This window comes from Oreochromis niloticus, linkage group LG9 (genome assembly GCF_001858045.2).
Source record: "Oreochromis niloticus isolate F11D_XX linkage group LG9, O_niloticus_UMD_NMBU, whole genome shotgun sequence".
Classification (NCBI taxonomy): Eukaryota; Metazoa; Chordata; class Actinopteri; order Cichliformes; family Cichlidae; genus Oreochromis; species Oreochromis niloticus.
In genome coordinates, this window is record NC_031974.2 from 4,265,841 (window position 1) to 4,282,862 (window position 17,022).

The window sequence follows — 17,022 nt, forward strand, 5'->3', positions numbered from 1 at the left end:
TATATTTTACAGGTCTGATGTCGCTAACGTCAGACTGACTGCAGCGGAACATCCCAGTGAAGGAAGAAAAGCAGGACTGAATCTGTCCTACAAAGGTAAACACCAGGTAAGGATGTGATAGAAACAGCCAGAGTATGATCATTTTAGCTTTCAGATTCAATTTTACAGCATTCTCATTAGAATAGCCTACGACTTCACAATTACAATTTACATATGAACAGTAAGAGTAGGCTTAGTGAGGCTTCTGAGAATAAACTGTTTTTAGTGTCACAACAGTGGCTCTTTTGTGACCTGATTTACCACAGTAACTTATGTATACGTCACCTGTTGGTGAGCAGGTTATGTTCAAATTTCCCTCCTTTGTGGCAAATAAAATGGCAACAGAACAATGAAAGAAGAAATGGTTACTTAATATTTGCCTGTTATTAAAGGCCAGGGTCACCTTTTAAACATGTATTTATGGCGGTTACACAAATTGTGAAAGTAATTATTAAACCTAACCAAGAAAATGGTGGAAACATTAAATATTTCACTTTTCTCGCGCTAACAGAGGACTTTTGAAATGCTGCAGTTAATAAGTCATAGAGTTAACCCAGAATAATCAGCAACCCCACTCTCTAACTTTATGTGCGCTGACACTTCACAGCTGAGTTGCTGATGCTCCTAAATGTTTCCTACTTTCAATAACACCTCTTTCAGTTGATTGTGGAAGATTTAGGTTCGCTGACCATTTGCCTCAGTGGCATACTATTACAGTGCTACACTTACTCATTCAGCTCAGCTGCACTTTGGACATCAAACCCCACACCTGCACGATATATGCAAACTTCCTTTAAAAAGCTAAAAAAGGGGGAAAGAATATCATCAAGAACATCTAATATTTTCCGTATTTAAAACTAAATGTATTAAAACTATTCTTTTTTGTATTTTCTTTTTGAATATTAAAGTTAAAACTTACTTCAAATGTATTTTTTTTAAACAGATGAGCAAAGGCATGGGAAACCACATAGACGCATCTTTAAAGAAGTTTTAAAAGGCAGAACTTAAACATAAAAGAAGATGTAATGTATGTTCAAGAACATTTTCCCAATGAAAAAGAAAGAATTGCATGAAATCAAAAATCTGCAGAAGCAAAAGAAAGAAATCTGTCACATTGTGAAGACATGGAGGATCCTGTAGGAGGAGACTGCTCTTCCTTTCTCAGAAGGCCATCTCAAATCCTACTTACTTCCTTCTCACGTCTCTTCCCATACAAAACATGGTCCTCTTATAGACTGTATCCCCACATTGTATTACTTACTCACTGGAATACCAGTGGCACTGAAGTCAGTGAGAAAGGAACTGTTATATGGCGATCAAAATCAGTGTCTATCCCTCAGATGAAAATATTGACTGAAGCATCAAGGTTACCTGACATGAGATTAAAGGAGTTTAAACCTGCCATCACTGCTGATAACTGTCATGATGAAACCTGCCTGTTCCAGTGCTCCAGTGCAGGTCTGTACCAGTGCAGTGTGACCGGCCTGGTGTTTGACATGAAGGGAAAAGGAGACGTGGTTTACAGGACTGCCCTTTGGAACAGGAAGCTGCTGGACAAACACCACAAGAAGCCTGCAGGACCCCTGTTTGACATCAAATGTCAGCAGCAGTCTGTGAGTCAGCTTCATCTCCCACACTGTGAGCTCATCTCCACAGGTGGAGGTCAGTTCTTGCAGGTCGCTCATGTGAATGATGAGGGCATTGAGTTCATCACCCCTCACCAGATAACAGAAACTCATGTTGTTGTAAACATCACAGACTTTTCTGGTTATGGTATAGTCAGGGATGAAGACTCTCCCCCTGACCCAGTCCAAGCCTTGGTTTTGCTCTTTTACAAATCTCCAGAAGAAGGTGATCTCAGATCTGTCCTCAGTGTGTTGTTGGTGCCAAGAAATGTGGTGACTTGTCAAGTTAAGAACATCAGGACGAAATTAATTGGAGAGGAGACATACATAGACATACCCTCTAAATGCAATCTGCATCCAAACCAGTTTTACTCTCTTTCCACCGTTCCTGATGATGGTCTGATTGTAGTTCAACCAAATGAAACAGTGTTTGATGACATGTCTCCTGACAATCCTGTCCCATCCTTCCAAGTGATTTTTAATAGACTCATTAGAAATATTAACCTGAGTCTGAAACACCAGAGCAGCTCCAGCTGTGTCTGGGAAAGTGAGGTTTGTCTTTTGCCCAACAGAATGAGAAGCACGAGTATCTGTTCAAATCAGAAGCTGTTAAAAGTACGGAGCTTGTTCATTGATAAGATATCAGAACCTGTTCTCAGCAGTCTGCTCGACAAACTGCTGGAGAAAAATGTGATAAGTGATGCAGAGAGGGAGGCAGCAGATGCAAAGAAAAAGAGAAGCAAAAAAGCTCGTTTGGTTTTTGACACAGTGAGGAGGAAAGGTGACCGTGCCATTTTAGAAATGACGGAGTCCCTTTGTGAGCTCGATTCCTTCCTCTGCAGAAATCTTGGGTTGCTATGACATTATTATCTTGACCTCCAGTAACACAGTGAGGAATTTTTGACCAGGACATGTCCTTGAATGCACATATGAAAGCTACGTACGTCAGCTTTCTTTCATTTTCACAATTTCTCTAAAATTAGGCACTGAAAAACTAGTTCATGCATTTATTACTTCTAGGCTGGACTACTATAATTCATTATCATCAGTATCATTAACTTCCTGAAAATCCTTCAGTTAATCCAAAATGCTGCAGCAACAGTACTGACAGGGATTAGAAAGAGAAACCATATTCCTGCTTTCACCCCATTATAGTCAGCCTCTTCTTAATGACCTCATAATGCTATTTCACCCCATTAGATTCACTTCTAAGTGAGGAGTGAGGAGGAAAGGTGAAGATGCCATTTTAGAAATGACGGAGTCTCTTTGTGAGCTCGATTCCTTCCTCTGCAGAAATCTTGGGTTGCTATGAGAGCATCTAGTTAACTTTGCTGAAACTGCTTGAATCTGAGTCTTCAGTCTGCTTCAAATCACATTGCCTTCATCATTCTGTTACAAGTGGATTTCAGTTCGTCTAAATAGGACTGCTCTAACTTTTCCAGTTTGTTTTAGCAAAGAAAATCCAAGCTTTTCTCTTTTTTTTTATAGATTTTGACTACCTTTATTTTAATGCCTCTAAATTCGGGTGAAACTAAAGTTATTATACCTTGGCTCTAAAAATATTAGAAACATGATTTCTAGGATTAATCTTACTCTGGATGGTATTACTTTGACCTCAAGTAAACCAGTGAGGAAACGGACGTTTTTTGCATTTTTATTCTTGAATGCAAATATTAAACAAATATGTACAACAGCTTTCTATTATTGCGCAATTTCTCTAAGATTAGACACAGGAAAAACTAGTTTCTGTCTTTCTCCAGTCACCCTAACCGGTTGCAGCTTATAGCCAAACCTCCCTCAGCCTGTTTCTTCTTCCTGTTAAAACTGAGTTTCTTTGTCATGGATTAGGTCTCTGACCCAGAATTTCTGAGGGTTTTCTGGGTTTTTTGAGTCTCTTATTGTGGGTTTAGTTGAGTTCGGGTTTCCATTATTATCATTGGTTTCATGGGTTATTGTATTGTCTTTCTTGCCTGTCATGTGCATTAGGCCTGTGTATGGTCAAGTTTGTGTTGTCATGTGTACGACTCCATGTTTTATTTTGAAAGAGTCTGGTGTGTTCTTGTTCATTGTGACTTTCCCCGTAGCTTCATGTGGTTCATGTGTGTCAGCTGTTTCCCCATGTGTTCCCACTTCCCCTGATCACCTCTTGTGTATTCAAGTCCCCTGTCTTCTGTGTGTCATTGTCAGGTCATCTGTTATAATCTCCACAGTTTTCATAGTCTGTCACAGTTTTTCATACTTCTTGTGTTTTGCTGCTGTCATCAGCCAAAATAAAGACTCGTTTTCTTTTCAAATGCAACACCTCTCTCCGCCGATGTGCATCTGGGTCCTGAAATCAACACACCGGCGGACCCCACCGTAACATTTTTCCTTCTCTCGCCAAAGCATTTGGGTCATTTAATTGTTGGGACTTCTGTTTTCACTATATTATTGTAGGGTCTACATATAAAGCACCTTGAGGCAACTGCTGTTGTGATTTGGTGCTATGAAAATGTTTCTCCCAGTGTTTCTCCCAACAGTAACTTGAGGAAGCTGAGGTGCCAGCAACTTTTCCTGGTAGTTTGCCCATTCTCATTCTGAATAAACCTCTGGCCTTTGACGTTAAACTGATGGGAGTGCAGCATCTGAGGCAAGCTTGCACTGGCTCATCTTTCACTGTTCTAGATCAGTTAGACCTGAATGTCGCCTCTGTCAGTGCTCCCCAGGGTGGCTGTGGCTACAATGTAGCTTGCCATCACCAGTGTGTGAATGTGTGTGTGAATGGGTGGATGACTGGATGTCTAAAGCGCTTTGGGGTCCTTAGGGACTAGAAAAGCGCTATATAAATACAGGCCATTTACCATTTACCATATAGAAACAAAGCTAGCATTAGATTATCAACAAGCCTCAGTGATTTAGCATCATAACAGAGATTTCTCTGGCTATTCATCATCATTTATATTTTCATTTTCCATGTAGATGTTGACTGTTATGACATATACTAATTGAACCTTTTTTATTCAACTTTTTTGTTGTTAATATTTTACTTATATTTTATTTCATGAAATATCAAGATGTATACTTGTGTTTCTGAACAACTGAACAGCCACTGCAACATATGATTTATAGAATATGATCCTGATAACTGAAGAGCAGATAAAGTATTTAAAATAAGCGCAGTATACAGCACATATGCAGTAATGATATTAATCCACTGAACACTGGTAGGAAATATTTTCACAAATTAATGATTTTAACTTCTTTCATTTTCTAATTTTCCATATTAATAGCTATAATATGTTATTGTAATTATGTCATGAATCCAATGTTTTTCCTCTACTTAAAATACTTGTTATTGTCTAACAAATAATATATATGTTGTAATTAAAATAAATAAATATATATGCATATTGCCTGTGCACGGTTTACTGTGTGAAGAACTTAACACTTTGTAATTTCCCTTAAACATTTAAAGAATATGACTGTATTTGTGACACAGACCCGAGTGCTGCTGACGACCACAATAAAGAAAAATGTCTTAATTCATGTTAATGTAATTTATGAGCAAAACACAAGCAAAACAAAGAAAAAAAGAACATCACTTAAAAAAAAGGAAACCCCCATTAACTCAGCATCAAAATAGTTATTAATATAAAAGCCTTGGTCTAAGGAGTGTCACGGCGAGTGAGATGACCTGTGTGGAGTATTGAGAAGAGAAATATTATGCTGCTATTATTTGCTGCTATTTTTATAATCATCATTACCATTTCATTAGTAATGGTGAAGTTGCATTCAGAGGCACTCAGATGTTCAAATATATGGTTATAGTCTTTATTACAGGTTGTTATAACCACTTCAAACTGTGGAGTTGAATCTATAATTTAAAGGTTTTTGAATGTTTTTATATTCTTATACTGAAGTCTTCAGTGGGTGAAGCACTTAAAGAGCAGGGACAGGAAACACGTCTGCAAGGCATGCTTTTGCAGAAGTGAAACTGAAAGCAGACTCTGAATGCAAGTACTGTGAGTAGGATATGAAACTGTATTAAGCTTTTAGTAGAGACTTTTGATTAAAACATTTATTCAGTAGAGTACACGTACATAGTTTTGGTTCGGACATACACGTAACCACACACACACTTAGTTAGAGGGATCACTGATAGGGGAAAGTTCAAATTGTTTTGCTTGGGGTTGCTTTTAGACTATATTAGGAGGAGCAAACATATTGGCAGATCTGAGAAGGAAAAACCTGTGTTATGAAGATGATTTTAATCTTTTATACATGATTGCATTTGAGCATATTAAAGAGCTGTGGCTCCTGGTCAAGTGAAGGTCAGAAACTCTTGGCGGGCGTTATGATCAGCCAATACAAGGTGAGAAGCACAGGAGCTCTGAAAGGAATTGCAACACACCTGCTTACATGACATATGCCTGGAGTTATTACTTATATCCTTTAGAGCTAAGATTTAAGTTTGTATCATTTATCACTTATATCCTTTTAAGTAAGTTTTAAGGTTCATTTATGTTCAGTTTAAGTAAGTTTCCTTCATGGTTTGAGTATCATCATTTGAGTGTGACATTTAGTCTAGAAGTCACTCATAGTTCAGCTGTGGATGAGCTCAGGCCTTATGTCTGGCTATGACAGAGGTGTGAGGTGAAGCTGGGGTGCAGGAGAGGTCATGACACAGACATAGCCTACACACCAGGCACACACACACTCACGCACACACGTACACACCATAGTAGATTGACTTGAGTAGGTGAAAAGTGAAGATGTATTTTTGCTGTAAGTGCAAGTTCTGCCGGCATATTGTCAGATGCTTACAGGAAGTGCACTAGATGTCCCAGAGAGAAGCGACAGCGAAGACGAGCTGAGGGGAAGCACCGACCCGAAGACAATGTTCTTTTAAACTATGTTAAAAGTCATTGTGGTTTTGGAGTGACGTATGCTTTGTTGTCCTACCCCTATAAAACCTTTGTCTAATTATTGTAAGTTTAGTTCGACGCTGAAATCTGCACAGCGGTCGGACTCACACATGTGTTCATTAAAATGCCGTCTAATTTGCACCAGGCTGGATCTGTGGTTATTTTTAGATTCCTCTCTCAACATTTTGAACCTTAACAGGAGATAATAAAGGAGGATCCAATTGCAGGCACTTGTAAAGGTGTGAAGATGGTTTATTGAACACAAAGTACAAAATAGAAAAACGACAAACGAGACGGCAGACTATCTAAACTGAGAACAACGAAACTACGAAACACAAACCAGAACACGAACACGAAGGAGGATGGGCATAAATAGGTGACGATGTACAGCAGGGAGAACAAGCAGATGAAACACGGTGAATACACAGACGGACCAGCGACTACAGTCAGAGAAACACAGAGATATTACACAAAGATGGGGGACACAGCTGGAAGTAATTAACAAGACGAGACAAGGGAGGTAAAACTGAATACACTCAGATGAGACACAGACCTTTACAATAAAACAAGAAACGCGAAATCACTAATTCAATTCAATTCAATTTTATTTATATAGCGCCAAATCACAACAAAAGTCGCCTCAAGACACAAAGACACAGACTCTGTCACGGTCCTGGGTCGGTTTGACCCAGCATTTTCCCCTCCTGTCTCTCATCCCTTGATTACTGCCATGTGTATATAAGCCCTGTGTTTCCTTTGTTCTCTGTCGCGTCGTCAACGTCTACTCACCCTCAGTTTCCGCTGTGTGTCCTGTTACCTGTTTTTGCCTGCCTGTTAGTTTATATTTTCCAGTTTAGTTAGTCTTCTGTTTGGTAAGCAGCCTGCAATAAAGCAGTTCATTCTGAGTTACTTTCGCTTCCGTGAGTCCTTCCTCTCCGCCTGCCTGCACACAGCCATGACAGAACGACGCGACCAGTACACGGACCCAGCGGACTCACAGTGGAAGCGCAGCTCCCGTTTTGACGGGACCCGGCTAGCGCTTGGAGGGCCTCCGTGCTGCCATTCCTCACTAGCAGCCTACACTTTGGCCCACTCATCTGCTTCCTCCCCTCGGATGCCCCGGTCTCGCAGAAAACGCTCCAGCCGGTCCCGGGAGGATTATTACGAGCCCACAAGCAACCAGCTTACGCCGGCTCAGGCATTCTATAAGATGTTAGGGATTATTATCGTGCCACCCGACTCACCCAGCGTTTCCACATCACAGCAGGAGCAGCCTCAGCCGAGTCATCCCTCGTCGCATTCTGCCAGCGCTGCTCCCTCTTCTACGAGTAAGCGGCGAACGCGCCGCCAGTACTCACCGCTCCAGCAGGAGCCTGGGACTCTTTTCGAGCAACCGCCTAGGGTGAGTGACAAAGTCTCGCTACATTCGCCTTCTGTGTCAAGGGATAAACACACTGTTTCCCCCAAGGCCGCTAACGCCGGCTTCATGAACTCTGGGACTCGTGTTTCTCCTGTTGGGGAAAATGAAAGTATTCGTTTTGAGAGCGATCGTTTTCCCGTTGAGTCAAAAGACTGTGCTTCTGATGCTCCTTTGGACCCAGGAGTTAAGACTGGAAGTGTTTATCCTGGGGCTATGGCTGTTCAGTTAGCCGCCCGGCCCGAAGCTCAGTTAGCCGCCCGGCCCGAAGCTCAGTTAGCCGCCCGGCCCGAAGCCCAGTCGCCACCTCCACCACATTCAGCCTCATTACCCATAGCACAGTCACAACCACAGCTAGACCTACTACAAACCTTATTACAATCCATAACCCAGTCAGTAGCTCAGTTGGCAGAAGAGTCACTAGCCTTATCATCAGGTCAGTCTCCAGTGTCCTCATTACCTGTTGTTCAACCATCTTCTCCACCGCTAGTTTCATCCTCTCCTCACCCGATACTTCAGCCTGTAGCAGCCCAGTCCCCTGTAGCTCGGTCATTCTCTCAATCACCAGTTCCACCTTTACCACAATCACCACTACAACCTGTTCTTCAGTCAGTTCAGTCTCGTCCTGTTCTCCAGTCTGTTCAGTCGAGTTCAGTGCACTCTCTTGTATTGCCCGCTCCTCAGCCACCATCTCCACCCACTCAGTTTCAGGAGGAGGATAGCCCCTCACCGACTTTTGCTGCTCCTCAAGACCTGGCTAAATCAGAGACTTTTACTCTTTCCAGGGCCTCCCCAGAGGTTAAACATCAGCATTCAGTTAACTCTGGCCCCCTGGACATAAAGAAGCCAGCTGAGGACTGCAAGCGGCCGTCACTGCCTGAGCAGAATCAATGCTCTGTGCAGCTGCAGTCTGCTGTGTGTTTGCCAGAGGCCCGTGTGCCTGCTGGTTCTGTTTTGTCCCTGCCAGAGGCCCGTGTGCCTGCTGGTTCTGTTCTGTTCCGGCCAGAGGCCCGCGCGCCTGCTGGTTCTGTCCTGTCCCTGCCAGAGGCCCGTGAGCCTGCTGGTTCTGTTCTGTTCCGGCCAGAGGCCCGTGCGCCTGCTGGTTCTGTCCTGTCCCTGCCAGAGGCCCGTGAGCCTGCTGGTTCTGTTCTGTTCCGGCCAGAGGCCCGCGCGCCTGCTGGTTCTGTCCTGTCCCTGCCAGAGGCCCGTGTGCCTGCTGGTTCTGATCCGTTCCTGCCAGAGGCCCGTGCGCCTGCTGGTTCTGCCCTGTGTAATCCAGAGGCCCACGTGCCTGCTGGTTCAGCCCTGCATGTGCCAGGAGCCCCTGCGCCCACTGGTTTTTGGACTGTTTTTGCTGGGGGGCCCGAGGAGCCCGTCCAGCCTCCTGCCTCGTCGGCTGGAGGGCCCGTAGCCCGTCCAGCCTTCTGCCTCGTCAGCTGGAGGGCCCGAGGAGCCCGTCCAGCCGTCTGCCTAGTCAGCTGGGGGGCCCGAGGTGCCCTTCCAGTCTTCTGCCTCGTCAGCTGGAGGGTCCGAGGACCCCGGCCAGCCGCCAGCTGCAGCCTCATCACCCTCGCCAGCTGCAGCCTCATCACCCTCGCCAGCTGCAGCGCCAGCTTCATCAGCGTCGCCTGCAGCGCCAGCTGCAGCCTCCTCCTCATCTGCTTCAGCGCCGCCTGCGGCAGCAGCCTCATCCACGCCACCTGCAGCAGCCTCCTCATCTGCTTCAGTGCCGCCGGCAGCAGCAGCCACATCGGCGTCACCTGCTGCAGCGCCTCCGTCTCTGGCTTCCACGCCGCCACCAGCTGCAGCCTCAGAGTCTTCATCCTCGCCAGCTGCAGCCTCCTCATCAGCTGCATCACCCACGCCGTCGCCTGGTCCAGCTCCAGCTTCACTCACGCCATCGCCTGGTCCAGCTTCTGCTTCAGAAGCCTCTGCCTCGTCTGGTCCAGCCTCTGCTTCAGCTTCAGCTTCAGCCCCGCCTGGTCCAGCCTCCGTGTCTTCAGCCCCGCCTGGTCCAGCCTCCGAGTCTTCAGCCTCGCCTGGTCCAGCTGCAGCCTCGTCCTCATCTGCAGCGCCACCATCTCCGGCAGCGCCACCATCTCCGGCTTCCACGCCGTCGCCTGCAGCGCCATTTTTGTCTGGTCCAGCCTCCGAGCCTCCAGCTTCGCCTGGCCCAGATTCAGCGTCAGCTCCAGCGTCGCCTGCAGCAGCAGCCTCCTTGTCGCCAGCTCCAGCGTCACCAGCACCAGCACCAGCACCAGCTTCGGCTTCAGCTTCCCCTGTCCGTCCTGTCCGTCTTGTCCGTCCTGCTCGTCCTGTCCGTCCTGCTCGTCCTGTCCGGCCGCTTTCCAGGCCAATGACTGGACGTCCTTGCCGTCGTGGACGGCCCCCTTCCGGGCCGATGGTTGGGCGTCGCCGCCACTGCCTTCCGCGTGGCCGGCCTCCAGACTGCCTTCGTTTGCCTCGCCGCCGTTGCCGCCAGCACGGTCGGCCCCCAGAACTGTTTCTACACCGTTGCCGTCCATACGGTCGGCCCCAGAACTGTGTCCGCGCCACTGGCTACTGCATGGCCGGCCTCCGGACCTGCCCCGCTGCCGCTGCCTTTCACACGGTCGGCCTCTGGAACTGAACTGGTTTGGCCTCCTGTGCGGTCGGCCTCCAGGTCGGCCCCCTGAACTGTTTGTTAGGTCTGTGTTTCTTGACCGTCTGGGTTTTTGGTTTGTGTTTGGACTCTTTCCCTCCGTCCTGGACCCCCGCCGCCCGCCCTGGTTGGGTTGTTTTCTGTTTTGTTGGCCGGTTTTTGTGTTTCTGTTGGACTGTCTGGAGCCAGCCCTTGAGGGGGGGGGGTACTGTCACGGTCCTGGGTCGGTTTGACCCAGCATTTTGGGTTTCTTATGCTTTGGTTTATTTTTGCATTATGGATCATTTCTTATCCTCTGGTGATGCTGTTTTGATTGTAATTGTGTTCTGTTCTTTTGCCGATGATGATGAGTATTTCTGGTTTGGGTTTTGTTAGCTTGCCCTCATGTTTAGTTTAGGTGGCCTGTGTTTGGTCTTCTCTGTCTGTCCGTGAGGTTATTGTGCTTGCTTATGAGTCTGCGTCTGTGTCTCTGTCTGTCGTGTGCTTCCTGTTTTATTCTGAAGGTCCCCGTCTCATGTGAGTGTGTTCAGTTTACATTTCCCCTGTCCCGTCAGCTCTGATTTCTCCCAGGTGTGTTCCCCTCCTGTCTCTCATCCCTTGATTACTGCCATGTGTATATAAGCCCTGTGTTTCCTTTGTTCTCTGTCGCGTCGTCAACGTCTACTCACCCTCAGTTTCCGCTGTGTGTCCTGTTACCTGTTTTTGCCTGCCTGTTAGTTTATATTTTCCAGTTTAGTTAGTCTTTTGTTTGGTAAGCAGCCTGCAATAAAGCAGTTTATTCTGAGTTACTTTTGCTTCCGTGAGTCCTGCGTTTTGGGTCCTTCCTCTCCGCCTGCCTGCACACAGCCATGACAGACTCAACACAGAGGCAGACAGAAAATAACACATGGAACTCAAACCATACATGAGACAACAAATCCTTAACCACAAATAAACAGAAACATAGAATTCTAATAATAATCAACAAGGCACAAGAGTAACAAAACGATCATTCGAAAATAAACCAAAACATAATAAACTCAAAATGCTGGGTCGAACCGACCCAGAACTGTGACAAGGAGCCTGGAAAGTTAAACGTCTGGACTCCTTTAAGTTTCTTGAAGACATTTCGCCTCTCATCCAAGAAACGTCTTTAATTCTAAGACCAAATGGTCAAAAGTCCCAGATTCTTGATCCCTATCGGGAGTGTCACTAAGAGATCATGGACCCCCATTTTGATCCTTTTCACACCTGAAGCCAAGGTGTGAAAATGGGTGTCTGTCACAATCAGCCAAGGTTTTGGGTAAACCCATTGTGAGACCTGCCCCCACCCTCTCACATGCTTTACTGAGATCAAATGACTCAAGATCTGAGTGGCCGTTAATGTCAGGATCCTGGGTCCCCTGACCCAGCATGTTTAGTTCTTTGTGATTTTGTATTATTGTACTCGTGTGAGTTATTCTATCGTTTCTAGTTTTCGATCCCTTGCCCTTCATGTTTCTCTGTGTCCCCTCTGTTCTGTGTAAGTCTGTCTGCATGTTTGAGTTTCCCTCTGTGTCTTTCGGTTCTTATGGTGCGTTCACACCGAACGCGATAGAGGCAGCCAGAGCGTCGGGTTTACATGTAAAGTCAATGGAAAGAGCGCGATGACACGCGATTGCGCGTCCGGCAAAAATTCGGAAGCAGATTTGCGTAGCGAAAACGCCAAAACCTGTGAAACGCGCGTCAGTGTACCGCGTCTGGCGCGTTTGACTCGCGAAAAAAACCACGCGCGTGAGTTTTTGTGTTGCATTTTGTGCATACGTGTGTTTCACCTCTACCGCTCGAGTTAGAAAATCTGAACTCCGGCGTCAATTCGCGCCGCGACAACCAATCAGGAGCCTGGTGACGTGGCTCTGACCTAGGTACTGACGCGTACTGTCCCGCTATTTTCCCACTGATGTACAAATACCTTTCCGCTAACACGATAATGTGTTTATTTAGAGGACATCTGCAGGAGAAAGTGGAAGAGCCTCAAGGACACATATAATAAGGAGAAGAGGACAGAGAAGGAGAAGAGGAGTGGGTCTGCAGCAGGAACGGGGAAGAGATGGAAGTTCTTCGCGGTCATGGGGTTTCTGGACCCCTTCCTCACCCCGCGGGAGACTAGCGGCAATATGGTGCGGACCGTGGAGAACTTCCCCCCTGAGGACCAGGGACAGCCCGGAGAGGCAGCAGGGGCGTGTCAGTCAGAAGGACAAGGTTTACAGTGAATTAATGTAGGCAGTTAATTTATGCGTGTTGTCATAGAGTAATATATTTTGTTTATTAATAAAACAGTATACAGTGGTCCCGCTGTTCACCCGTCACATTTCGCTGATTTTTGTTATTGCACCGTACAGCTTTCAACAATGCGCATTGCATTCTGCAGCCTGATTGACAAATCTCCTCCGTGTCGTGTCTCCTGCGCTTGCTAAACTTATCATGTTTGGTTTTGATAACCATCACGTCCAATAGAAAACACAGCACAAAAACACTCATAACTATGACCCTCATTCGGAGATACACACCTGCACCGCGAGGGAAAAAGGCGCACGAAAGTGGCGTGCAGACGGAGAAAAAGCACGGCATAATAAAACTTCCTCCCACATTCCTCCCACATTTCCGGTTCAATGGATTTTACTTGGACACGCGTTGAGGTGCGAATGTGCACGCGTCAAATTAGGGGCGTTTGGGGCGTTTTCGCTCGCGTCTATCGCGTTTGGTGTGAACACACCCTTAGAGTCCTCTGTCTCATGGTTTGACTCTGTGTTTCTCAGTTGCTGTCTCCACCGTGTCAAGTTCGCGTCTCTGTGTCATACTTCCTGTTTTACTTTGAAGGTCCGTGTCTTATGTGAATGTGTCCTGCTTTGCTTCCTTGTCTCGTTTACAAGTGGAGGTTGAAAGTAGGACCCAAGATTCAAGCAGCATAGGGAGAATGACGCTGGATGACACAAGGAAAGAACACAGATGAACCAGCAACGCACATGATAAAACAGGGCTTAAATACACACAGGGCAATCAAGGAATGGGAGACAGGAGGGAGACACGGCTGGGACCTTCAAAATAAAACAGGAAACACACTCTAAACACGCAAACTTAATACAGAGTGCGGAGAGAGAACACAGGAACTTGAAATGTGGAACATGAGAGCACAGAGGACACAAAACACTAGGTAGGATAATCACATACAACCCAACATAAACAAAACCACAGAATATTAACCCTTTAAAACTGGTCAGAGCGGGTACGCTCTGTTTTGCGTAACTACTTTTAAATCCCTCTAGAACTTCAACCACGTAAACTAGTGCAATAAATTTTTTTGCATATGAAACTGGAGGAGTTGAACTTACATCTTATGCCATCAGCTTGTCCTAGGTCACGGTTTCCTTCCACATATGGCTTTGCAAAAACTGCATAAAAAGCGCTTGCAGCAACAAAAACATAAAATTCCAGAAACACGCTTTGCCGATCCGATCAGCTGTTCGTAACACTTCCTACATTGAAATAGACGTCAGCGCGAACTATCGCATGTCCACCATTACCTGCCTGAAACCGGAAATGTAGGTTTTTACCATCAGGGCCTCATGAGCCTATACTGGTGTTTTTAAAAGTTATGTTTGACTTTATGACTTGTCGGTGTGTCACTGGGGTTGTGGATTGGTGCATGTCTTGGGCCCTAGCCCTGGCACAGGAAAATTCTCTTTGAAAAGCTAAAACAAATAAAAACAAACAAAAAAAGACAGGGAAAGAATGTCATCAAGATTTTTTTCCTTATTTAAAAGGAAATGTAGGTAAAGTTTTTTTTTAATGTATTTTATTTTTTATTTTTTTAAACACACCACAAAAAGTAAGACTAGCAGAACAAGTTTTTCTTTACATTGTAAATGATCCTATGATCATCCACCACAGTTTATCTTCCATGGATCAAGAGTCACGTTTTTTTTTTCTTCTCAATTTTTCAATGTTCTTTTTCTCTAAGAAATCAATTTCCTGCTCTGATGGATGTTTTTGCTTCTGTTTCATTTGCAAAGAGCTTCTTTGCCTTTGTCTTGTGACATCACAGAAACAGCTTATGAATGTAACTAACACATGAAATTGTTTCCAGACCTGGCTCAAATGTAACTAAAAGGGCTGTGTATTAAAATCGTTGTGATAATCTAAGATTAACACCTTATTATAATTATAGACACCTTTTGGAAAACTTCCCATGCAAATAAGGAACAATGTGCTTCAAAAAATATTATTTTCTCTCTGTGTTAAACATATATATGGCTATTTCAACTGCTTAAGCAATTCAATATGATGCATGGCAAAACAATTTAGTCAGCAGCTTAGTTTTTCTGAAGTAGGTAGGTTTTTTGGCCAGCCTTCCCCCTACTGATGATGCTAATTCTTGCAATTAGCTTCATAAAGTTTGAACAAACTTCATAAAGTTTGTTCTCCAAATGTGATATATAGACCAGAAGTGTCAGTGGGAATAAAACATAAAAAATAAATTACCTGTCATTAAAAACGTTTTCTTTTTTTAATACTTCTTTAGTTTGTGTAGGTAATGGCGAGGATGAATTCAATGATATAGTGTTGTCTTTTGTAAATGATTGTAATTGTGTAGTAATATAATTTTAAATATTCCTTCTTTGTTTTGTTTTATCATTGTTCTTTGTTGTCCAGACTTAGAATATGGTTTGGCATTTTATAGAAATTTAACCTGTCATTTAATCATGTGAATAAATCCAAAAAAAAAAAAAAAAAACCTTGGTTACTTGTAAAGAAAACATTGTGAGCCTAATTATTGAGAATGACACTAAATTGTCTCTCCTGTTGTGTATCGTGCTGGTGGTATTATAGCTTTTATTTCATTCTCCAAGTTTCAAGACTCTGGGTGTACTAATGATCCATAAAACAGATAGTAAACAATTTTTCCAAAGTTTTCCGATCCCCTATTTTGATAGCTATTCTGGTCTATGTCTTGTATCTAGTTAACTTGATTACCTTGATTGCCATTGCCTGTTGTTATACAGCTGTTTTCACTCCCCTCCATTTGCCATCAGTGTGTTTCTATGTATTTATACATTAGACTTTATGGGATGATGTGTCTGTTTGTTTTTCATTTTCTCATTCATAAAGCTCAGATTTAATTCAAATATATGTAGAAAGGTAGTTTTAAAAAAAATGTGATAACAGTTAGATGTGAGTTTCCTATTTTTTTTCTTAACTTCAGAGACTGTATGGTCATCCTGTAGTCATTACAAAACACGGAGATCACAGCAACAATTTATTATCAGCTAATACTAAAATTTATGTCTACATCTCTGTGGCTCTGTTGACTGTAAAGCACACATCAGACTCCCTGTTTGTTTGAAGTGCAAAAATTTACTGTACAGGACTTTAGCAATCTCAATTGCAATCAGACATCTGTAAGATAAAACATCAGACACAACATTAACATTTGTTGTGCTGTAGCTCAGGTCACCTACTAACCGGAAGGATCGTGGTTCAATCCTAGCCTGCTCCAGTCTGCATGTCAAATATCCTTGGGCAGGATACAAACCCCAGGTTGCTCTCCGATGCATCCATCGGCATGAGAATGTGTGAATGAATGTTAGTTAGTTAGACAGCACTAAAAACTTAGAAAAGTGCTTGTATGATTGGATGAAGGAACGAGTTGCCTAAAGTGCTTTGAGTGCTCAGATAGAGTAGAAAAGCACTATATAAGAACCAGTCCATTTACCATTTACCATAATTATTCACACTAATGGAAAAATGCCTCTCGTAGTTGGAATTTGGAGATCGTGAACCTGTCCTTTTTTTACTTAAATGTGAAAACATTGCTGGACTCTGACTATTACTAGTATGTTAGTAAACAATCTGTGGTATGGCTGTAAGAGCCATCATCTGAGTGAGCTGAGATAGCAAGTGGCTGAAATTAGTGAAACTTAACATGCTCTGGTCTCAAATTAGGCATCAAATATGAAATTACTGCCTGACCATCATTCTTGGAAGTTCCCTCATACCTCTGTGCACAAACAGGAGAGTCTAAAGTTTTAAATAGGCTCTAAAATCTTTGTTTCCCTGCTGAGAATCAACAATAAACATACATTCTTAGATGCAGCTTTATTTCTTTATTACTATATATAATATTTTTTTCTGTTGTCAGCAAATAATTTATAACACTTTTATTGTTTATATTTATTCTTAACTTTCAAACCCTTAAAAAGCACTGCGTCTGCATGTGACAGAAACAAAACTAAACCTGGGTAAAGCAGGTTATGTTCAAAGTTTTGATTTATGATCAGTTTTAATGTGGAGTGTTTTCTTCACAGCATCTTTTAAATGTATTATAGTTTATCTGCTAGGGCAAAACATTTTACATGTGACACTTGTTAAGCCAGACTG

The 17,022-nt window shown here is 43.8% G+C and overlaps 2 protein-coding genes across 2 annotated transcripts in view; both read left to right on the forward strand.

Moving 5' to 3' along the window:
- LOC100709743 (GTPase IMAP family member 7) overlaps window positions 1–17,022 on the forward strand; it is a 292,536-nt gene that overhangs the window by 44,840 nt on the left and 230,674 nt on the right. The window lies entirely within an intron of this gene.
- LOC109197604 (NACHT, LRR and PYD domains-containing protein 1-like) lies at window positions 11–4,431 on the forward strand. The gene is made up of 2 exons (XM_019352981.1): window positions 11–106; window positions 983–4,431. Exon 2 carries the CDS (start codon window positions 1,164–1,166, stop codon window positions 2,523–2,525), a length of 1,362 nt encoding a protein of 453 aa, XP_019208526.1. The 5' UTR covers window positions 11–106; window positions 983–1,163; the 3' UTR covers window positions 2,526–4,431.